This window comes from Prunus dulcis, chromosome 1 (assembly GCF_902201215.1).
Source record: "Prunus dulcis chromosome 1, ALMONDv2, whole genome shotgun sequence".
Classification (NCBI taxonomy): Eukaryota; Viridiplantae; Streptophyta; class Magnoliopsida; order Rosales; family Rosaceae; genus Prunus; species Prunus dulcis.
Window position 1 is genome coordinate 14685 of NC_047650.1, and position 24465 is coordinate 39149.

At 38.3% G+C, this 24465-nt stretch overlaps 1 protein-coding gene across 6 annotated transcripts in view; it reads left to right on the forward strand.

The window, feature by feature from the left end:
• Positions 1 to 391: 391 nt before the first annotated feature.
• The window catches only part of LOC117629531 (importin-11), a 29367-nt gene continuing 5293 nt past the window's right edge, over positions 392 to 24465 (forward strand). For 5 of the 6 annotated variants that reach the window (XM_034362044.1, XM_034362051.1, XM_034362058.1 and 2 more), the window contains exons 1-16: positions 392 to 674; positions 779 to 888; positions 1000 to 1072; positions 1722 to 1783; positions 3627 to 3768; positions 5103 to 5321; positions 5464 to 5530; positions 7266 to 7665; positions 9195 to 9342; positions 9466 to 9626; positions 10272 to 10371; positions 11158 to 11232; positions 11366 to 11500; positions 20159 to 20248; positions 20511 to 20693; positions 20783 to 20887. In XM_034362044.1, coding sequence (XP_034217935.1) covers positions 534 to 674; positions 779 to 888; positions 1000 to 1072; positions 1722 to 1783; positions 3627 to 3768; positions 5103 to 5321; positions 5464 to 5530; positions 7266 to 7665; positions 9195 to 9342; positions 9466 to 9626; positions 10272 to 10371; positions 11158 to 11232; positions 11366 to 11500; positions 20159 to 20248; positions 20511 to 20693; positions 20783 to 20887 — 2211 coding nt within the window. In that variant the 5' untranslated portion in view covers positions 392 to 533. Of the gene's footprint in view, positions 675 to 778; positions 889 to 999; positions 1073 to 1721; positions 1784 to 3626; positions 3769 to 5102; positions 5322 to 5463; positions 5531 to 7265; positions 7666 to 9194; positions 9343 to 9465; positions 9627 to 10271; positions 10372 to 11157; positions 11233 to 11365; positions 11501 to 20158; positions 20249 to 20510; positions 20694 to 20782; positions 20888 to 24465 lie in introns of those variants that run through there. The other variant, XM_034362082.1, reaches the window with a different exon arrangement.

Consider the following 24465-nt stretch of genomic DNA (forward strand, 5'->3'; position numbering starts at 1 on the left):
AAATTCAAATTAAATGCATTGATTCTTGGGCCCGAGTATGGCACGAGCCCGGCCCGGCCTGTTTCAATATGGACATAGACTTTGGGCCAGGGCGTGATCAATGATTTTACTAAATAGGCCAGCATGGCACAGCCCAATAAATTAAATGGGCCGGCCCGACCAGACACTAAAACGTTAAAAGCACGAGTTTAAATGGGATGGGCCAGCCGAGCACAGCACGGCCCGTTTGAGAACAAAACTTTTTGCAATTGTATGCCCGTTTGAGAACAAAACTTTTTGCAATTGTATCCCTATCAAAAGAACATGAATAAATAAGTCATGTAGAAAGAGATCTACAATCGTAATAAAAACAAATTTACTTTCTCCAAAAGGGTTTTAGGAGATTGGGTGAAAAAAGAGGGAGAAAAAAAACAAACCCCCAGGCCCAACCCCCCAAAAAAAGCCACACAAAAATTCCCTCATCGATTGCTTAAGTGGGTGTAGCAAAAAATTGCTTAACCGGGAGAGTCAGAGAGAGGGAGAGGTGTAAAGCAATGGCGCTCTCCGCGTCTGACCTACCAGCCATGTACTCTCTGCTGACCAACTCATTGAGTGGTGACGATAGTGTGCGCAAACCGGCGGAGGCGGCGCTCTCTCAGTCGGAGGCCAGGCCTGGTTTCTGCTCTTGTCTCATGGTAAGCAGCTGTTTTCTTTCTCCGTCGTATTTCTTTAGGGTTTTAGGTCAAATGCGGAATGCGATCTTGTTCGTGGACATTTCTGAAAATAGAAAATTATGCAGGAAGTCATAACTGCCAAGGATTTGGTACCGCGTGTAGATGTTCGCTTGATGGCTTCAGTGTATTTCAAGAATAGTGTTAATCGCTATTGGAGGCACAGGCGTGATTCCTCGTAAGTGTATTAATCATCTATTTCATTAGCAAACACGATTGCCTGCTTCAGTTCACTCATGTTTATTGCTATCTGTGTTCACTTTCTATTGTTTTCTGTGTGTGTTTTCAGGGGAATCAGCAACGAGGAGAAAATACATCTTAGACAAAAACTTTTATCACACTTTAGAGAAGAGAACTATCAGGTAAAACCCGCCTTTTCTTTTTGTGTTTGTAATTGTAGGGTTGGTATACCTCAGCTTCACTTTTGTCCTTCTTGTCTTATATCTCTTCTTCTTATTTAAATTTTTTTATTTTCTATTGAAAAAAAATTGAAGATATCCTAAATGGGTTCAAGGTATGAGTTTATTATCATCATAAAGATCCTTCAGGAAGATTAGTGCCACACCCAACATTACTGGCATTAGAAAACAGTATGCTACCATTTTAACTTTTTTTGAGTTCTTTTTTATTCGTTAATTGCCCATCAATTAAGTGAATTTTAACTTCTTTTTAATTTTTCAATTTTACACTGGAAGGGATTGAACCATTTGACCTCTCCTACCTCTAACCCATTTCCCCACTCTAACTCACCACTTGGGCTAACCCCAAGGTTTAAAACTTCACCTCTTTGATAGGAGATGGGGCAAGATTTAGATGTTCAGGAATTTATGAAGGAAATTCTGTGTGCATTTACTTTTAATACGTTTGATGTTAATAAGATATGAGCTCTCTGTCTCTCTCCCACTTCCCCCACCTGCCCCTCCTCCCTATGTTTCAGCATATTATAACTTAGAAGTTTACTCAACTTTAGTTGTTACCAATTTCCTGTTCTCTTCATTTTGTCCAACACAGATAGCACAAATGTTGGCTGTGCTCGTTTCCAAAATTGCTCGTATAGATTACCCCAAAGAATGGTATGATTTTACTGTAACTTCAACTTCTATGTTTTTTTAAAATAGACCTTGCAGGAAAGTTATAAACTTATAATCTGGTTGAGCTTTGTGGTGCTATAAGAACTTGATAATGGGATGTTATGGGATGGGATCCGCTGTCCCCATTTTCCATGTCCCTCCGTGTCCCTTGTATAATTTTTTGACATGTGTCCAACAACTTAACCCTAACATAACACTGTTAACTAATAAATTAGAAAAATAAAAACTAAACATTAAAAGAAAATATAACCAAACAGCCACCAGTTTGAGCGCCCACCACCTCACCCGCCACAACCCCTTGTCCGCCTCACTGCAGACGAGCCCTCTCCCATTAATTCCGAAGAAAATTTCAATTTCTTGCTAACACAATTCCTAAGATTTCATCATCATCAACTAACAGCATCATTGAAACAACTTGATGCTTCAAAAAAGAGAAGGAAAACACAACCAAAAACAAAAAAAAACAAAAAAAAAGAAAAAAAAAAGAAGAAGTTCAACAACTACATCTCATTGAAATCCCCCTCAAAGCAAGTACTACAATTTCAAGATGGGTTTTCAAGGAAGGCATCACATTTTGGCTGCCCAGTGCCCACCACCATATACAATTTCCTAATCACTATTAATTGGAAGCATAGCTAAAAGCCTTTTCCCAAAAAAACCAAAGGCATTAGAGATGTTCAGATTTAGAACCTAACATTGCTGAGAAGATCTAGAACATTTCACCTCAGGCCCTTGCTTTCTGCAGCAGAGGAGTGAAGGCATGGCAAGAGGAATTAGCACCAGCATTGGACGCCAATTCCTTGCAAGAATCAAAACCAACTTCAGAAACCATCTTCAAGAACTCTTCCAATCCCAGCCGTCCAAATTTGCTCTCATCCCTCTCGATAAATCTCAAGATCTCTTTGAAAAACCCAACCTCGCAAGGCAACACGAGGCCTCCGCTGCACCAGAACCCGAACTCTTCCTCGGCCTTCTTTAGTAATCCGACGAAAACTGGGAGGTTCACGAACCAGGCCTGGATCACGACAAGGGGAGAGGGCTCGTCTGCAGTGAGAAGGACAAGGGGTTGTGGCGGGTGAGGTGGTGGGCACTCAAACTGGTGGCTGTTTGGTTATATTTATTCTTTTAATGTTTAGTTTTTATTTTTCTAATTTATTAGTTAACAGTGTTATGTTAGGGTTAAGGTGTTGGACACATGTCAAAAAATTATACAAGGGACACAGAGGGACATGGAAAATGGGGACAGCAGATCCCATCCCGGATGTTATAGGGTTTTATTTCTTTCATCAACTGCTTACAAGAAACGGGAACTAGGGGAAAGAAAGAAGATTAGGGACACAAATTACATGAATTAGCCTTGCATGAATTTTCCCTTTTTTTAAAAAAGAGAATGATATAAAGATCTACATTCTAAGGTGTATGATGCTGCAGAAAGTCAGACTGGACGTGAATCCCATATTTTGCCTATAGTTTGAAAGAAAATTACCCTAGAGAGAACTGAATGACGAAAAATATGAATTTGTCATATAGTTTAAGATGCTCGTGTTCACATTGCAGACAATGGCTTAGTAATTGTAGGATAAGCAGATGGCTGGATTACGAAATACTTTAGAAGTGAGCATAGCTTGTTTAGTTTGATTTGTTCTTATCAAGACTTGCAAACTCTGTATGCCTTTTTTTGTTCTTCTTGGATGAGTTTGCGCATGTGCAAATGATGTGTTTATTGTTGAATGTTGGGTTTCAAACGTCAGCCCCCTGACATATTTTGTATGTTCCTATATCGTGTAAAACTTGTACTGATCTATCAACCTAATGACATGTTCAGGCCAGAGCTCTTTTCTGTTTTAGCACAGAAGCTTCAATCAACAGATGTTCTTTCCTCCCACAGGATTTTTTTGACTCTCTTTCGAACTTTGAAGGAATTGTCCACTAAGCGACTTATCTCAGACCAAAAGAACTTCGCAGAGGTATAGGCTACTGTACTATTTCCTCTATTTTTCTGCACCACAGGATGTCTTCCATTTTCTCGAATTATTGTATTATGAAATCAACAATGTGCTGAGGTGTGGTCAGGTATTGGTGTTAAAACCTTATTGGGGTGGTTAAGGAGGTTTGGGTTTCTAAATGCGTCTTCCGTATGGCATTAAAAGGTTATTTATGTGTGGGATTAAGCTAGATATCCCTTTTTTCAGTTTTCATTCCTGTAATAGTTTAACATAGATATCATTTTGTGGTTTTCATTCTTGTGCAACAGTAAAATATTCCTTGAGCTGCCAATCATATGTTTTAAGGAGCAGTCTTTTCTAATTGAGATTTTAATTCTCTGTTAATCTGGTTAATTTGTTTTAGTCTCTGAGCAGGCAATGTGTAGTGTTAATCTGTTGCCTTAATTGTAAAGGAGCACATGGCTTGTAAATGTGGACAGCCCCTGTGGCATGGACTTTTTTTTATAGTCTGGATGTATGCTCTCGTCAAGTGTGACAAGCTACCAATAAAAATTTCTAGGAAATTTCAGAATGACTCAAAAAATTTTTTTTTTCTCTCTTACTAATGAGTTCAAAGGTCTTTTGTTGAAGAAGATCGTGATTGACTCGATTTCTGAGCTTTATTAGGTGTAGTGTGGAGCAATGTTGTCCAAGGCGTGTCGTTGAGTCGAGGCGTAAGCCTTTCGGATATGTATCATTATAATTAATAAAATACACATGTTAAATATGTGATTGTGTGTGTATATATGGGGTCATGCAATTTAATTAGTGGTCATGAACCTTATTATTTATTTTCTGTTGTTGGCAACTTATGAAGCCTAGCTTTCTGATAGCCACATACTTAAGCAGCCAACCAGAGCTGCACACCTGTTGTAGAGTAGAGAGATGTTTTTGCTGTTGAAAAATTAGGGGGCACCACAATCTTTTGTTTCGAAGGGGGTGTGTGGGCAGTGAGGATCTTGAACCTCATGCTCTACACTGTTTCTGCCAAATCTGGTTTTGAATCAAGACTCTTGATTTCCAAGCCCCTGGTGATGGGGATGACTACTGAAGTTGAGCTTCCTTATGAGGATGGACTCGAAGTCAATTTATTTAGGACGGCAACTGCCTGTTAATTTCATTTGTTTCTTTGTAGTGAATTTTGAAGCTTTACAGATATTTTCAGGTATTGGCAAAAGAAAGGTCCTTAAAGTCTGCACACACAGATATATTACTTATTATGAAGGTGTTGTTTTTCTTGTATACCTTATGAACATCTTATACGAAACCTTCGTACTTATGGATTTTTTATTTTTTTTTTTATTTTTTTTTTGCAGATATCATCTCATTTCTTTGATTATAGCTGGCATCTCTGGCAGAGTGATGTGCAAACAATATTGCACGGTTTTTCTACTCTTTCTGAAAGCTACAACTCAAATACATTTGATCAACATCAGGATGAGCTTTATCTAACTTGTGAGCGATGGCTGTTGTGCTTAAAGATAATACGCCAGTTAGTAGTTTCAGGGTTTCCAAGTGATGCAAAATGTGTACAGGTAGTTAACACCCCCAACCAAAACGCAAAAGATAAAAAATATTGGTGGTGATGTCTTACCATTGTCTCAGCTGCACCGACACTTTTCATCAATATGGCGGTGCACAATTATCGTTCATAACTCATCTGTGTGTATTTTGTAGGAGGTCCGGCCAGTAAAGGAGGTCTCACCCGTGCTCTTGAATGCCATTCAGTCATTTCTTCCATACTGTGAGATCTGCTCTCCTGTCTAATTTTTCAGCAAAATTGTATCTGCTTAAATTATGTCGAGAAGAGGCTGTGTAAACGGTTTTTCTGGATAATGTGATGTAGGATATGGGTGAATTATAGATTTAGGTAGTTTACCGGAAGTGAAAACAATGAAAACAGAAAATTAAGGGCCCGTTCGGTAACATTTTCGGAGAATGTTTTCTTAGAATATTTTCAGAGAATGAAAACAAGAAAACGATTTGAAAATGCGTCTGGTAGGTTAATTAGAAAACAGATTCAGAAAACAAAAACAATGAAAACATGTCTGGTAGTACAATTTGAGAATAATAATATGTGAGTTATTTCAAGTGTATTTTTGCGAATTTATGTTCTAAAAAGATATTTTTAAAAATGTATAATTTAACCAAAAAAAAAAATTATATTGTTTTTTAAAAGGTAAAACTATCTTTATCTCCTTTATTTTTTATTTTTTCTATTTTTTCAGCCGACGCCGTCCCTTTCTTTTTCTTTCTTCCTCTTCTCTCCTTTCTCTTTTCTTCTCCCATCCCATCCAAGGCCTGATATTCTCTCTCTCTCTCTCTCTCTCTCTCTCTCTTCCCCCACTTGGCAGTTTGCTTAGTGGGTGGTGGTATTGATGGTAGGGTCGTTTGGTTTGACTGGGTGGTGGTGCGATTAGCAGGTGGCTGGTCTGTTGTGGTGATTGTGGTTCGATTGGCCTGTAGTGGCTATTGGGTGGTAGCTGTTGGGTCGAGAAAGGGGGAGAGAAGAGCAGGGTGAGCGAGGGGGAGAGATCTTTGTTTTTTGTTCTGATGGGGAGAGAAGATTGAGCAAGAGATTGACGACAGTGAGCAGCAGCAACTGTTCTTTTTCAACCTCCCTTGTTTTGAGCGTTTCCCGTGAGAATGAAAACATCTTTTTTCTGTTTTCTACAAATACACGTGAACTTGTTTTCATTTTAGGAAAACATTCTCAGTGTTTTCTGCTTTTGGCCCGCCGAAAGGTTCTTGCCGTGTTTTTGTTGTATTAAAATGAAAACAACCCCTTAAAACTTAACCGAACGGGCCCTAAATGAATAAGGATAGGTCTGGAATCACTCCAGGGGCTTCAGACCCGTACTTGGCTTCACACCAAGAATTCCAATCTCTGGAAAATAAACTTGACTCAATAACTCAAATCTCAAATCTCCATAATGAATTACATAGTGGGGTATTTATAATAATCTAACCCTAGAATGAAAAGGAAATTAAACTTATTCTAGGAAAGAAATCCTAATCCAAATAAAATAGGAAACTTAGAAATCCTACTGAAATCTGGAAAACTTAGAGAACCTAGGAAACTAACAACAACAAAAGAAAGCTGCTCCAGAATTGCAGGATTTGAAGACTGAATTAATTATTTCCTCTTCCATCTCTTTCGTTTGTAAGCCCTAATGGGTTTGACAAAGATGTCCTCATCATCATATGAACTCTCTCTCTCTCTCTCTCCATCAAAAATATTTAAACCTTTCATATGTTTTCCAAATGTCTCTGTTTTCCCAAGTTCATTAAGGGTCTCAGTTTGTGAACTGGTGTTTAAGATCCATTAATTTGCGTTATTTAGTCAGTTAGACTTGTACAGGTGTCAGTTTTTCCCTTCTAATTAATGACTATCTTTTGGGTAGAAAGGTTATGTTATGGTTGCAAATATGTTTTTGTTTAACAACATTTTCCAGAAATGTAATGTTGCCTTTTTCCAGATTCTTCCTTTCAGAAAGGACATCCTAAATTTTGGGACTTCCTAAAGAGGGCATGTACCAAGCTGATGAAGGTTTTAATTGCAATTCAAGGAAGGCATCCTTACTCATTTAGTGATAAATGTGTCCTTCCAACTGTAGTCGATTTCTGTTTAAAGAAGATAACAGAGCCTGAACCAGATGTGTTATCGTTTGAGCAGTTTCTGATTCAATGTATGGTAATGGTTAAGTGTGTATTGGAATGTAAAGAGTACAAGCCAAGTCTCACTGGTCGGGTGATGGATGAAAATGTGGTTACACTGGAGCAAATGAAGAAAAGCATATCTGGTGCAGTCAGTGGTGTCTTGACTTCCCTTATGACAAGTGAACGTATAGTGGTCTTGTGTAACATATTAATAAGAAGGTAATGATATTCTAACCTCTGTTTCACTTTATCTGGTTGCTATGGCATTATCTTGCTTTGTTTTTACTTAATGTTTTATTAAAGGGAAGAGGGGAAGAGGGGGGGGTTTTGTGCGGGGTGGTGTGGGGTTTTTATATGTTAGCGTCATAAATTGGTAATTTTTTTTTTATGTAAGTTAAATATTTTAGATGTGTCTCTAGTATCTTACATAATTGATTGAGTGTACAGTGGCACCTCTTCACTCTTATGTGCATGTGGTATCTGTTTACTCACATATAGTGTTTTTACTTATACCCTAGTTTCATTTTGGTCCTCCAACTTTTTTTTTATAGTCAATTTGGTAATCCAACTCTCTCAGTCGTGCCAATTGGGTCCTTCCGTTGCAGTCCTCCAATTTTGCTGTCTATTTGAGCTGTCAATTTAGGCACAAGTATCTTCTAAAACGACCTACCCAGCTCTCTACTACTCATTTCCCTTCATAATTTCTTGGAATTACCCCCAAATTGAAACCTACTTCACCTATCTATCCCAATTCAGCAAGGCAGAGCTTCTTTTTCTTTTTATTTGGTTTCCATTGAATATGAATCTGCGTAATAGACAAAACCCATTTTAAAGAACCCAACAAGAGAGAGAGATAAAGAGGGGGAGAGAGAGTTCTATGTAATTCATTTATCTCTCGTGCTTTGAAGATTGAAGCTAAAGCGCTTATTAGCTTTAACTGATCAATCTCCAGACTTGATTTTAGGGTTTATGGTTTCAATTTGGTTGAAAGTCTAAGGGATTATGGAGGGAAATGGGCAGTAGAGAGCTGGGTAGGTCGTTTTAGAAGATACTTGTGCTCAAATTGACAGTTTCACACCTCAAATAGACAGCCAAATTGATGGAATGTGGCGGAAGGACTCAATTAACACGACGGAGAGAGCTGGATGACCAAATTGACTAAAAAAAGTTGACTCTTTAGAAGAAAGGAAAAGAAATAGTTAGAACAGAAGATATATACCCTAGTGAACAAGAAGCACAAGAATTTGATGAGAAGAGATATCTTTCTTCAACTGACTGTATTCTTTCTGCTGAAGAGATATCTTTCTTCTTTGTACGGAGGACCAAATGAAACTCGGGTATAAGTTCAGGGACCTTTGCAGTTAAAAACCCTTACTGATATCTTACTATTTAAATGATTCATTAGTTTGTCTATGACCAACTTCAATGTCATGGTGCTCTAACATTTCCACGGAGAGTTCCAGGTATTTAAGTGGGAACTATGTGGTGTGTGAGGGAATCTTGGAAGACTCCTGGATGTGATTGTGCGCCTTCTTTTAATAGTGTACAAATTTTTTTTTCTTCCTTTGTTTGAGTGGCTTCAAAGCTTTCACTATATTTAGAATAGTGATTCAATTGATTACAGTCATGGTAGAGCCAGAAAGGCACTGAGATGCAAGGATTTGGGTTTAGAGCTTATGGTTCTATTTAAGGTACAATGAAATTATTAGATATGCTCTTTGGATACTTATTTTGGTAATATGTTGCAGGTATTTTGTTCTATCAACAAATGATTTGGAGGAGTGGTACCAGAGTCCTGAATCTTTCCATCATGAGCAGGATATGGTTCAGTGGACAGAAAAATTAAGGCCATGTGCTGAAGCTTTATACATTGTTCTGTTTGAAAACCACAGCCAGGTTGGTGCATTTCTGCGTTTTTAGATGGTTTTATCAAAACATTATTAGTTCTAAAAAACTTTATATTTTATATTTTAAGTTTCAGAAATTTGTGCTTATGTGATCTCAATTTATCAATTTTAGCTTCTAGGTCCTGTTGTGGTTTCCATCCTTAAAGAGGCAATGAATGGTTGCCCAACTTCAGTGACTGAAATAACCCCAGGGTTGCTTCTTAAAGATGCTGCTTATGGTGCTGCTGCATATGTTTACTACGAGCTCTCAAATTATCTGAGCTTTAAAGATTGGTATGTCTATTCATTACACTAATATCCATTCATTTATTCACATGTCTTGTATAGGTTATCCAAATTTAGGTACCATTGAATTGTTGAGGCATATATATTATTGTGGTGATTTGTTAAACTGATTATTTCTTAGAACTCGCATACTGTATTGTTTGTATGGAGGGTGGGTTTGTGGCGTCAAGTATGCACATGTGCAATTTTTTTTGTTCTATGTCCACAAGTTTTGAGAAAATTGATTTAGGGTAGGGCAAGTTACTTATTTTTCCTTGATTTATGGAGATTACATTTTGTATATTTGTGCTCTTTTGTTAGACAGTTGCATATTTCACTCGTAACATGTTTGAGTGTCATACTTGCTAAATGATAATATAAGGCTGCAAAATAGGGTTTCCTGTATGAAAAAGAAAGGATGCAATAAAGGCTTGAAAAATAAAGGAAAAGAAAAACCAAAATTCTTGACATGCTTGTAGAGGTAGAAGTTGTTGGGACATAACTCCATGGTTGCTTTTGGTTTGTTATGGTCTATAATTGCACTATGACTCTGAGTTAACCTAATAGCAGTCACGTATCTGTTAGTGAACTTTTGACCTGATAGCAGTCACAAGTTGTTGGGACATAACTCCATGGTTGCTTTTACCGTTGCAGGTTTAATGGTGCATTATCCCTTGAACTCTCAAATGATCATCCAAATATGCGTATCATCCATCGGAAAGTTGCACTAATATTGGGACAATGGGTTTCTGAGGTAGCATAATATACTCACTGGATTTGTATATATTATTAAACATACGTATCTATGTATCATAATTAACCATACTTTCTTGTGCCAACACAATGGTTTTAATTTTCCATTCTTTAATCTTACACGTTCAGGGAATGGATAGATTAAGGGGAATATCTAGTTAGAGACATTATATATAAGACTAAATCTTTCAATGTTGGAGAGATGCAATGTGCTGTGAATTGCACTCTATCTCAAAGTGAAGAAGTGTACGGACGTAATGAAGATTTGATGTATGTTGCAGGCAAAGTTTGTGCCATCAAGTCCAGTTTGCTCTTATGAATAAGGAAATAATATTGGTGATGAACTTGTCATTTCCTTCCATATGGATGTATACTTTTTCCTAATTAATTTCCTAGGATAAAAAACATTTATGGAGATAATAATGAAGTTATGCCAGTTTTAATTTGTTATTAGGACTTGTTTTCTTTTGTTTCCCTTGATTTTTATTTCTGCACTAACAAATTAACTAGATATAGGACTTAATGATAGCTAGTAAACTGTTGCATAAGTTCTGGAGGTATAGAGGGGTGGAGTCCTCTGATTGTACCTTCCTTGAGTGCTCTTTTGATGGATATGGAGCTTTGCAAGAATCAATGGATCTGCTCTTGTGATATTTATTATGGCAATCTAATCCCTGATTTATTTATTTGCCATTTTCAATAGCTGTTAGCCATTTTATTTGTCATGTGTCTACTAAAATATGGAAAATGAGTCATTTTAATTTATTTTTTTTCATTTTATTGGCAGATTAAAGAGGACACAAAAAGGCCAGTTTATTGTGCTTTGATCAGATTGCTACAGGACAAGGATCTATCTGTTAGGGTATGCACATTTTTCTCATGTAGATATTGTCTCTTCATTTTTTTTCATTCATTGCTCTGAGGTTATTAGAAGCTGCTAAATTTGGTTGCTGTCCCTAGTTTAATTACTTAAGCGTGTGCTTTTCTTATTTTAGTTGGCAGCCTGTAGGTCTCTGTGTTTGCATATTGAAGATGCTAGCTTTTCAGAAAGAGAATTCATCGACCTTCTCCCTATCTGTTGGGAGTCATGTTTTAAGTTGATTGAGAAGGTTCAGGAGTTTGACTCAAAGGTAAATATTCTGCTGCTTCACTTGGATGCAACCTTTTTGAATATAATATTTTTAAAGTAATTTCCCCTTTGTTGCTTTTTGTGTATTTGATTGCAAAATGCCATAAAAATGGTGCTTGTTGCGTTTTTATTATTATTATGGGTATACTAGTGATTTGCCCCCTGAACTTGTACCTAGCTTTCGATTAACCCCCTATCCTTTTTTTTTTATTTAGAAAATTAAGGATATGAACTTTTTTTCCCCAATTTCCCCCCTACCGTCTAAATCCTCAACATTTCATCCAATTTGCCGTTAAATATGAGGGCATAGTGGTCATTTCAAACATTAAAATTAATAAATATAGAAATTTAAATTTAAAAATTTTTAAAAATTAAAAATTGAAACAATAATGATATATTCACCCTCTGTTTGACAGCCACCAAAATCACCACCCTCTCTTTGATCTCTTTGGTGGCTGTTTGGGTTTCCTGGGGAGTAAGGTGAGGTTAATAATAAAGATCTTGAAATTTTTTGGGTGGCTATTTAGCGTTTTGATCTTGAATAATTTTTTTTTGGGTGGCTGTTTGGGTTTTCTGGGAGGTGAGGTTGTGGATGTCGAAGAAAGAGGGAGACAGAAGGAGGAGGGGGCGGGTGAAGAGTGGGCAGTGTTGATGTCTGTGAAGAGAGAGAAGAGAGAGAGGGAGACACTTTGTAGAGAACAAAAGGAAGAAAAACAAAAAAGAAGATCAAAACCCTAAAGCCTAAGGGAATAGGGCGACAAGAGAGAGGAGGCGGGAGGAGGTGAGTCGGGGGTGGGGTTGGCTGGCCTCGGGAGAAGCATCGGGCAGAGGAGGGGGAAAAAAAACCTGAGGGGAGGGGGGAAGAAAAAACTGAGTTTTGTGTTATCTTTTTCTTCTTCTTTTTTCAAATTTTTTTTTAATGATTTAACAGAAAATTGGATGAATTGTTGAGATGTAGACGGCAGGGGGAAATTTGGCAAAAAAAAAGTTCATATCCTTAATTTTCTAAAAAAAAGGGATAGGGAGTTAATCGAAAATTAGGTACAAGTTTACGGGGCAAATCACTAGTATATATATATATATATATATACCTTTTGCAGTGGCAGAGTAGCCACTTTTTTTTTTTTTTTTAATAGAAACATTGTGTTGATAATCAAGAGGAAAAACTCCTCGATCAAGCAACAAAAACTAAAATAAAAAGTGTCTGACCTACTAAGATTGAAAATAATTCTGTAATTAAAAAAAAACACAAAACTTCAGTAAAATCATCTTAAGACTGCCATCATGTCTCTCATGATGGTAGAGTAGTGATAATCCTTGAACTGCCCCGAAACCGAAGCCCAAAGAGATACCCATAATTCCTCAACCCTTACTCCTATCAGTCATTTTCCATATTAGTTTTTATTATTTCTCATGTTTTCCATGATCGCTTTCATTATTATAAAAAATAAAGTACTGAAAACTATAAATGAAAGTTACCAAACAGCCTGTAGGTATTATTGGAAAACTGAACAAAGTGGCCATTGGGTTTAGCCGCTGGCCCAAAATACAGATGTGGGAATTTTGCTACCCTGTCTTGCCCAATGTGGGAGTTGGGTGTTCTTTATTGTTAAAAATTTCTATTATAGAAGTAAGTGTGCATCAGTGCTTGCATTCAGTTGTGCCAGGGTCCTCGTGGATGACACTATTTTTCTATCTAGCAACGAATATGGATGGGTTAATTTGTTATCTGTGTTGGATTGTTTTTGTGAAGTATCAGGCCTGAAACTGAATAAGATCAAATGCTCTTTAATGGGAATTAATATGGAGGAAGGTGTTAAATAACTCGCACGCTAGCTCATTTTTTAATGTAACCAACAGCAATAGACTAAACTAGCAAATATTAGAAAACTTAGAAACACAAGAATTATACTGGTTCGGCAGAACTTTTGCTTTCGTCCAGTTGTGACTTCTCTAGATAGAGAAATCACCTTTCTTTTGATTAATAATAGAGATTGTAGAACTCTTGCAACCCTAGAACTAATCTCAAAACTCTCGGCTGTCTCTCGCTGTTTTTCCACACCTAAAATAAGCCTTGCTGCACCCTATTATAGATATAGAGTTGGCTTACATGTCCCAAGGCTGATTGAATTCCTATTTCTAAGTGGATTAGGAAATTACACTTATCCAAATCCAAATAGATTTCTAGAAATTCAAAACTAAATTGAATAAGGAAAACTGAAATTCTACTCACTTTAGGATAAGGATCGATATACCTCTAATTTTCCTTAAACAATCCTAAACCAACTAGGACATATTTGACGAGCCAAAATCCTAACAATCTCCACCTTGGTGAGTCAAACCAAGTCTTGATCGTTGCACCCCAGAGTATCTTTGAACCTCCTTGAAGCAGCTTTGGAAATCTTCAAGAGTCTTCACCTTGGCAATCTTCTTCTTGCCTCATTGCAGCTCAAGTGAGGAGGTGCTCCACTTTAATCAATCAACGAGATTGATCAAGTTCAAGCAATGCTAGAACTTGTTGGCCGACACTATCTTTGTAAGGAAATCTGCGGCATTGTCATCTGTATGAATCTTTTCAATCCAAATCTCCTTAGACTTCACCTAATTTCTGGTTCTTTGATATCTTGCTTCAATGTGCTTTGATCTTCCAGAAAAAACTTGATTCTTTGCCAAGTGAATGGCACTTTGACTATCACACTTTAGCTTCACACAATCTTGGGTGTTTCCTATTTGACTTACCAAGCCACTAAGCCAAATTGTTTCCTTTCCAGCTTCGGCCAATGCAATACTCTGCCTCTGTGGTCGACAAAGTTGTAATTAGTTGCAGTAGTGCCCTCCAACTGATTGGTCCTCCTGCGCATGTAAACACACAAACAAAAGTTGACCTTCTCTTATCCAAGTTCCCTGCATAATCGGCATCCACATATCCCAACACCCCTGCATTTTCTTTTTGCTTCTCAAACATAATCCTTCGTCGCCAAGAACCCAAAAATCCACTTGACTGCATTCCAATGTTGCGTTCCTGGATTTGCCATGTATCTGGAAACAACAGTGATTGCTTGAGCTATGTCGAGAAGTGTGCATACCATTGCATACATAAGGCAGCCCACGGCATTAGCATAAGGCACCTTCTCCATTACTTGCTGCTCTTCCTTGGACTTAGGACACTGTTGCCCACTTAAATTGAAGTGAGCTGCCAATGGAGTCGAGACTACCTTTGCTTCTTGCATGTTGAACTTCTCAAGTACCTTCTGAATATATTTGGCTTGTGATATCCAGATCCTTCCAGCGGTCCTGTCTCTCTGAATTTCCAAGCCAAGGATCTTTTGTGCTGCACCTAGATCCTTCATTCCGAACTCCTCGTGCAACATGTTTAAGTCTTGAATTCTAGACTTGTCTTGACAAGCAATTAGCATGTCATCCACGTATAGCAATAGCAATGGCAATATGATCATCCCATCTTGGAACACATGATAGTACACACAACAGTCATATAAACATCTTCTAAAATTGATTTTCAGCATGAAGTAATCGAATCTCTTGTACCACTGTCTTGGAGACTATTTCAGGCCATACAGGGACTTCCTTAGCTGACATACTAGATTCTCTTTCCCATATTCAACAAACCCTTATGGTTGAGCCATGAAAATTGTTTCCTCTAGATTCCCATGGAGAAACGATGTCTTCCCATCCATCTGCTCAATCTCCATGTCATGCTGAGTTGCCATTGCTAAAAGTAATCTGATAGAAGTATGCTTGACTACGAGTGAAAGATCTCATCATAATCCACCCCTTCCTTTTGTGAGTACCCTTTAGCCATGAGTCTGCCTTTGAATCTCACAGCATCTTATTCATGTAGTCCTTCCTTTTTCCTAAATACCCATTTGCATCCAACTAGCTTTCTGTCTTTAGGCTTAGGAACCAACTCCCAAATAGAGTTCGTGTAAAGAGACTCCATTTCTTCTGTCATAGCACTTATCCAACTATCTCGCTCATCACTTGTTATAGCTTCTCAATAAGTAGTTGGATCTCTTTGACTAATGTTGAGAGCGTAATTAACTTCATCTTGGTTAAACCCAAACCTGTCAGGTTTCTGCTTGTTTCGATTAGGTTTGTCTAGTGCTATGCATCTCTGGAATGCAGGTGGATTGTTGGTTAGAGTTCGAACCCTTTGGGATGTTTGGCGGATTAGAGTGCCTTCAAACTGTCCTGTTTCTGGCTCCACCTGATTCCGAACTGGTGAACGATGTTGATGCTCTTCTTCCTCAAAACCATCAGATTCGGCATCTTGCTTAATTTGCTCCACCTGAGCTTTTTCTTCGTCTAAATTGGTTAACGGAATCTTTGTTGCTTCAATTTTAGCATCATCTTTCTTCTCCCTCCTACTCTCGACTTTATTCAGAGGCATGGTTGTCTCATCAAAGACATCATCTCGGCTGACAACCTTTTTCCTATTGTTGATATCCCAAAGCTTGAATTCCTTCACTCCTTTCTCAAAATCTAAAAATATGCAATGTGTAGACTTTGGTTTGAGCTTGGACCTTTCATCACTTGGAATATGTGCGTAAGCACTACAGCCGAATACCTTGTGCTTGGAATCGTCCACCGGCTTCTCATACCATACCTCTTCTGCACTGTTAAAATCAAGAACTGTAGATGGTGATCTGTTAATTAAATAACTTGCATGATTAACAGCCTTTGTCCAAAAGCTATCAGGCAATCCTGCATGAAATTGCATGCTCCTTTCTCTCTCCACGAGAGTTCGGTTCATCCTCTCAGCAACTCCATTTTGTTGGGGATTCTTCTTTACTGTGAAGTGCCTTATGATGCCTTCCTACTTGCAGTAATCGGTAAACTCATTATTTGTATATTCATCTCCATTGTCACTTCTCATGTACTTGATCTTTCTTCCAGTTTGATTCTCGGTTTCTGTTTTCCATTTCTTGAACTGTGCAAAAACCTCATATTTCTGCTTCATGAAATAAACCCAAACCTTCCTAGAAAAATCATCCATGAAAGTAACAAAATACCTGGCTCCATTTGATTTGGTTGGTGCAAGGCCCCAAACATCTAAATGAATATAGCTGAGTTGCTTCTTGCTTCGGTTATCTGCATTACTACTCGTGAATGCTACCTTCCTTTGCGTTCCAAGAACAAAATAGTCACAAAAGTCCAGTTTGCAAGATGACACGCCTTCCAACAGGCCTTGCTTGTGTAATTCTTGCAGCCTTTTCTGGCTTATGTGCCCAAGCTTCTGATGCCAGAGTTCAGTCTTGTCTTTTATATCTTGATTTACAGAAACAGCAGCTCCCCCGACTATAGTGGTCTCAATTAACTTATACAGCTTATTAGGTTGTAGGCTACCCCACATTACCACCAATGATCCTTTGGCTACCCTAAGTCTTCCCTTTCTAGACTTGTACCTATAGCCGACCTCATCTAAAGTACCCAAGGAAATCAAATGCTTTCTTAGTCTAGGGACATATCTAATGTTCCCCGAAACTCATATCATCCCATCAAACATTCTGATTTGAACAGTGTCGATTCCTTTTACAATTCATGAAGAATCGTCCCCCATTAAAACTTCCCCGCTGCTGACTTCTTTGTAAGTTTCAAACCACTCTCTTACTGCACACATAAAAAGTGCATCAGGTATTCAAAATCCAATTTGTGAAAGCCTTGGAGCTTGATGTTATTGAAAGAAGCTCCCCGTCACTCTCATGATCGGTGACTGCACTAGCTGAACCTGAGCTTCCTTCCAACTTGGCTTTCTTCTCTTTCCAAATCTTGCAATTCCTCCACCAATGATCGGTTGAACCACATTCGAAGCAAACTTCTTTTCCTTTTTCTTCTTGGATTTTGACCTACATCTGTTGCCTGTTTTCTCTTCCTTTGTTTTTTCACGCCCCCTCTCCTTGCCTTTGGCATAAATGCCTTGAGAGCTTTCAGTTATATCATCTAGTTTAGCGTATGACTGGAGCTTGAATTATGTCTTCAAGCTTCAGGGACTCTTTTCCAAACATTAGAGTTGTTCGTAAGTGCTTGAAAGACGAAGATAGAGACCTCAGCAAGATGATAGCCATATCATCATCTTTGTAAGTTTCTTTGACCTTTTGAAGATTAGTTATGCAATTCTGGAACTTGCATGCGTGATCTTCAATATCACCTCCTTCTTCCATTCGAAGTCCAAATAGTTCATCCTTCATAAAAAGTTTATTGGACACGGTTTTGCCCATATAAACATTCTCCAACTTTTCTCATGCTTCATGGGCAGTCATCCTTTCGGTGATGTGTGACTAAACTAATCTTGTGAGATGGATCTCGATGGAATTCTTGGCCTTCTTGAGAACCTTAGTCCATGCTGCGTCTATCATGCTTGCCGGCTTCTCACCGTTGAGTGCATCATCCAAATCTTGCTGTATCAGTACGTTCTTCATCATCCTTTGCTAGTCCGTGAAGTCATCCTTGCCGTCAAAGGGCTTTAACGCAGGTCCTAAATCCACATTCATCTTCCCTTTAGACATCGTAGAACCCCTTGAACCTGGCTCTGATACCAACTGTTAAATAACCCGCAGACTAGATCTTGTTCTTTAATGTAACTAACGGCAATAGACTAAACTAGCAAATATTAGAAAACTTAAAAACACCCAAGAATTATACTGGTTTGGCAAAACTTTTGCTTACGTCCAATTGTGATTTCTCTACTCCTTTGATTATAATAGAGATTACAGAACTTTTGCAACCCTAGAACGAATCTCAAAACTCTCGGCTGTCTCTCGCTGTTTTTCCACACCTAAAATAAGCCTTGCCGCACCCTATTTATAGATATAGAGTTGGCTTACATGTCTCAAGGCTGATTGAACTCCTATTTCTAAGTGGATTAGGAAATTACAGTTATCCAAATCCAAATAGACTAATAGAAATCCAAAACTAAATTGAATAAGGAAAACTGAAATTCTTTCCTAATCCCTCTAGGACAAGAATCGGTATACCTCTAATTTTCCTAAAACAATCCTAAACCAACTAGGACATATTTGACGAGCCAAAATCCTAACATAAGGAAAATTAGAAAGACTGGCTAATTTGTGGGGATGCAGAGTTGGTTTGTGGCCCGTTAAATATTTGGGACTTCCTATAGGAGAAAATCCAAGGGCTGAAACTTTCTGGAATCCGGTCATCGAAAAAGTTGAGAAAATATTGCAAAGATGGAAATCAACATTCCTTTGAAGAGGGTGCAGATTGACTTTGATTCAATCTGTCCTCGGAAGTTTTCCAACCTACTTTTTGTCTCTTTTCAAGATTCCAAAAGGAGTGGCTAGCAAACTGGAAAGACTGATTCGGAATTTCTTTTGAGAAGGTGTGGGTGATGGTAAGAAGGATCATCTTATTATATGGGAAGTGGTTCCTCGGCCAGAAGAGAAGGGAGGTCTGGGAATTGGCAATCTGCTAGTCAAAAATATGGCATTTCTGGGGAAATGGCTTCGGCGATTTCCACTTGAAAGAGAATCCCTTTGGCATGCAGTGATTAGAAGCAAGCACGGGCTTGGCTAAAATGGCTGGGATACCAAGATAGTTATGAAAGCTTCAAGTAGAAATCCTTGGAAAGATATATCAAGTTTATAGTTCTTTTTTAGGGTGTCGTCAGTTTGGGGTGGGAAGAAGGGATAGAATTAAGTTTTGGGAAGATGTGTGGTTGGGAGAAAGCTCTTTGCAAAACTTATTTTCCAGACTTTATAATTTGTCTAGATATCACAACAAGAATATTTCCAGTCTTTTGAATTCTATTACTGCACCCTTTGAAGTGGGACTTTGGTTTTCGAAGGAATCTGTGAGATGTTGAGTTAGGGGAGTTATCATCTTTTATATCAAGATTGGAATGGGTTTGGCTCCACCGCTCAAGGGCTGACACGAGAAATTGACGTCTTGATGCTGCAGGGAATTATTCCTTTAAATCTTACTGTTGTTTTCTGCTTAACAATGAGGTAGATGACGTGTTCCAGCCATACAGATTGAATTGGAAGTCTAAACCACCACCCCCAACTCTCTCCCCCTGCGAAGTGAACGGTTTTACTGGGTTTTTGGCTCATGGGAAGGTCAACAATTGTGACATGATTCAAAGGAGACCGAATTCCTGCCTTTGCCCCTCAATGTCAGAGAAGCATAAATCCAAGAAAGGGGAAGAAAGCCAAGGTTTTACGGGGATGCATTGTATTGGCTGTTTTTTGAAGACTATACTTGTCGCGAAAGAGAGTAGTTATGGGAGAAAGTTAGACTATGGTCTTCACTATGGGCATCAATTTCTACAGTCTAGGAGATTTATCTGTTTGGATTATTTGGCTAGATTGGAAAGCAGCCATTCGCTAGTTTTCCATGTTTTCTTTTGCTAGAAGTTTAGGAGCTTGTTTCATCTAGCTGTTATATCTCTGTTTAGTTTTCTTTTTGTGGCCATCTTGGCCACCACTGTATTTTATTGTTTTATGCAATAAAATTTTGTTTCTTAAAAAAAACATAAAAGTTGTGGCAGGGTCCTGTTCTATTTAAAGGTTTGAATTTCATAAGAAAAGTCTTGATAATTTGTGATAAGAAATTATAGTATGCATTTTTCCACATATTTCTCGTGGTTTAACAAAAGTTGTGATTCACTTTCCTTTATTTTCAGGTTCAGGTTCTGAACTTGATTTCTATTCTTATTGGACACATGAGCGAAGTTATGCCATTTGCAAACAAGCTAATTCTATTTTTTCAGAAGGTATGAGAACATTTATTTTGTCTTCAGTCTTCTATTGTTTCTTCTACTGTTATAAATGTCACAGTACCTAATGTACTAGAAAGGAATGATTTTTAAAATTGATTTTGGAAAAACATGCGATACTGTTGAGTAACTTGGTTGTTTAAAAGTACACAACAGATAGGCAAGCAGAATGCTTTGATTTCTCTCTCTCTCTCTCCCTCTCTCTCCCTCACACGCGCACACACATTTGATAAGTTTTTTCTTTTGTTTCTTTGCAAAGGTTTGGGAGGAATCTTCCGGTGAATGTCTTCTGCAGATTCAACTTCTTGTTGCTTTGAGAAACTTTGTGGTTGCACTTGGCTACCAGTCGCCAATTTGCTATGACATATTGCTGCCCATTCTGCAAAAGGGAATTGATATAGATAGCCCGGATGAACTCAATCTTCTAGAGGACAGCATGCTGGTTTGCCTATTTAAGTTTGTCTTTAATATTTTAGCAGCCGACATTATCATTGTAATTTTCATGCTAAATGCAGTTAGCTTAATGTGCAGTTATGGGAAGCCACACTTTCTCATGCTCCTTCAATGGTGCCTCAACTACTAGCATACTTCCCATGTGTAGTAAAAATCATGGAAAGAAGTTTCGATCACTTGCAGGTTAGAGATTTTGATCCTGCAGGGCCTGTCTGTTCTGCATATTTTCTGGTCTTATTGTTCTGGAACTTGTCTGATATTGTGTGTTATTTTATCATTTAACTTCACTCTCAATCTGCCAACTCATGGATGCTTAGTATAGCGTGGGGTACACTGGTATTAGTTGCACTATAATTAACTAGTTATAGTAATAACCATTTGCATTGGTTTTGAAAATTTGGAGACAGGTTTACATGTTTGTGCATTATCAACATATCAAAAAACTTTTTAACTTTTATGAGAAACAAGGACTTCATTAAAGTCGATAAGTTACAAAATAGTGTGTTGTGGTGGACATTGTCCACCATCTAGACAGCATACAAGACAACATCTCTTAGTATTGTTTTCAAAGGCGCCTCGCTTACCTTATTGAGGAAGACGTATGCTTCTGGATAAAAGGTGAGCCACACACACCTTGAAGACCCTCTGGGATTTTTTTTGTTTTTTTTTTTTTTGTTTTAAAGAACATGAAGACCCCACTCCACTCCTGGAGTTAATCAGATCTTCTCCAGGTCTTCTTCTCTTGGTTTCTTCTTTGGACCTTCTTCTTCTAAGGGGTCTTCTTCTCTGGTTATCTTCATCTATGGGTCTTCTCCTCGGTTTCAAAATCAGGGGGAGTTTGGGTTATGTCTTTTGAGTTTCTTAGTTTCTTAGTTTTGCAAAGGGGCAGTTCAGATGTGGTAGTGATGTATTCTTATCAGTTTAATGAAGTTGATGTGTGGCTATCACTAAGGCAACGTAGCAGCTGTATCATGTTATCAAGAAAATCAGTTTTACAAAAAAAAAAAAAGAAGAAGGAAATAGCATGCGCACTAATAAACATAATATGTGGACTGAAATATTAATAGAGAAAGACTAAGCAAAATAAGAAAAGACTGCTGGTAATAAAAGACTTATAATAAATTTTAAAAGGAAAAAAATACTTGTGATGAAATATAAAAGTTCTCACAAATTATCTGCAATTTGTACTAATTATAATTACAAATTATAACTTTCCCCTAGAACTTCCCCCAAAAGTCTCAATCAATAACAATACGCATGACGCTTAAATAACCCAATTCACTCTCACTACTCCAACTCAAAGGAGAAGAGGGGACTGATGTGAAAAGGATATACATATAGGAGATTCTCTTAATTAGTTATGTTCCAGAAATATGAATCTCCCCAGTCCCCACAATGAGACTAATATTTTGAGAAAACAAGTCAACTCCTTGCGATATGTTCTTCCAAGGCCTCCTACAAGACCTCTGCTTATCAAATTAGAGTGCCATTCATTAGCTTCAAGACTATATCTGCTTTGAATGATTGTGTTTCAGTGAATCCCACTCCAGAGGTCAGTTGGGCTGGCACAAGAACGCCACTGGCCTGCAGAATTAAAATGGGCATGCCACGGCTTGAGCATCAAGTCAGCAGGGAGTGGGCACCCATGTTGTACTAGGTTGAGATATTTGGCCCATCAGACACGACATGAAATGGTCCCGTGTTAGGAACGAGCAAAAAGGGTCTCGTGCCAATAACAAGCATGAAACCATGTACTAAGCACAACCCGTTTCACATTATCAAATAAATCACAACTCTATAACAAGTGCCATTGCTTAATCTGATGAATCTCATAACCACCAGCTTGGTATAATTACTTTGTTTTCAGTGTTTTCTTTTCTATAATTTCAGAAGTCAATAATGTATCAAATGTTTTGTTTTATTGACTATGTTTTTTTTTTTAAGAAGATGAACGATTTTATTAACGAACAAACAAAGGAAGTACACAAACGGGAACAAAGAACATTAAGACCTATGAAGCTATAGGCCCCCCAAAGATACAGAACTAAGAGGCTACAATACCCAGCACAACACTAAGACAGAAAGAGATAGAAATACAGAAAGAGATTACAGCACAGCAGCTACTAAATCCCGCACTATATAGGAGTAGGAATAATCCTTGAATGCCATCGTAATGGATGCCCATAGTGCCGCCCAGAATTTGACTCTCTCCCAAATCTCTAACTCACTCCCGCCGCTGTAATCATCGAAAATCGTTCTATTTCTCTCATGCCAAATATTCCAGAGCAGCGAATGCCCTAGACAACCCCATAAAATTAAGGCCTTCTTTCCCTTACCAAGGGCATCCAACCGAGTACTGATTAGGGAGAAACAATCCTTAGGTATTACCCAGATGGCCTTAACCTCCCTTATTAAGGACCACCACAGGTTTAGAGAGAAGGGACAGTGTAAGAACAGATGATCTGCATTTTCCTCATGCCCCTTGCAAAGAACACACCAATGGGGAGACAGACACATATACGGACGTCTCCTTTGAATCATGTCACACGTATTGGCTTTCCCAAGGTAACCAACCAAAGAAAAACTTTAACCTTAGGCGGAGAACTGGTTTTCCAGATAAGGGGGTGCGGGGGAAACGTGTCCACTAAACCATTAGAATGAAGATATGACGAATATGATTTGCAAGAGAACACGCCAGATTCATCAAGCAGCCACCTTCTCCCATCCGACCTAGCTCTAGATAATCTGACATGCCCTAGGATACCCAACAAACTTATACCTTCATCTAACTCCCTGTCATTCAGGTTTCTTCTGAACCCGAAATCCCAATTAACAGGAACGGAGTTGTTATCCACAAAATGTGAAATGCTTAGTAGTTGTTTTGTGGACAGCGCAAACAATCTAGGAAATAGATTCTTTAGCGCTCCTTCGTTCACCCATGAATCCTCCCAAAATCTCACTCTTTTTCCATTGCCGACCACCAAGCTACAACATTCATGAAAGGTCTGGTACCCATAAGAGATGTCCTTCCAAGGGTTACATGAGGAACCAATAGTACCAGATTTAGCATCCCAACCATTCGAAGACGTCCCGTATTTGCTTTTAGTGATATTATTCCACAAAGACCGAGGCTCCAGCGGGAATTGCCACAACCATTTAGCCATCAAAGCTTCATTTTTTTCTTTCAAAGCCCCCACACCCAAACTGCCTTGCAGCGTAGGTTTGGCACAATATCCCACTTTACCAGATGGTCCCTCTTTCCTTCTTCCGTACCTTCCCAAAGAAAGTTTCTCATAATCATCTCCACTTTTTTTATCACCCGATTAGGCATCTTGAAAAGGGACATGAAGTACTTAGGCATGTTACTTAACACTGCCTGAATCAGAGTTAATCTTCCACCTTTTGATAAGAAGGCTTTTTTTCCATTTTTGAAGTCTTGTTTCAATCTGCTCTATCATTGGTTCCCAGAAAACAATAGCTCTAGGATTTCCACCAAGAGGGAGTCCCAGATAAGTCATACGCCAGTTTCCTACCTCGCATCCCCAATCAGCGGCCAACCTTGCCAAATAAGGTCCGCTACAGTTAATTCCCAATACTGAAGATTTAGAGCTATTGATTTTCATACCAGAAGCCAAACAAAAGTTATCAAGCAGGTCAAGAAGGTTAAACCAATAGTCCTCCTTGTCATCCAGAAAGAAGATGGTGTCATCTTGTAGATGAGATACCTCAACTCGATCACGTCCACCGTGGATCAAATTATG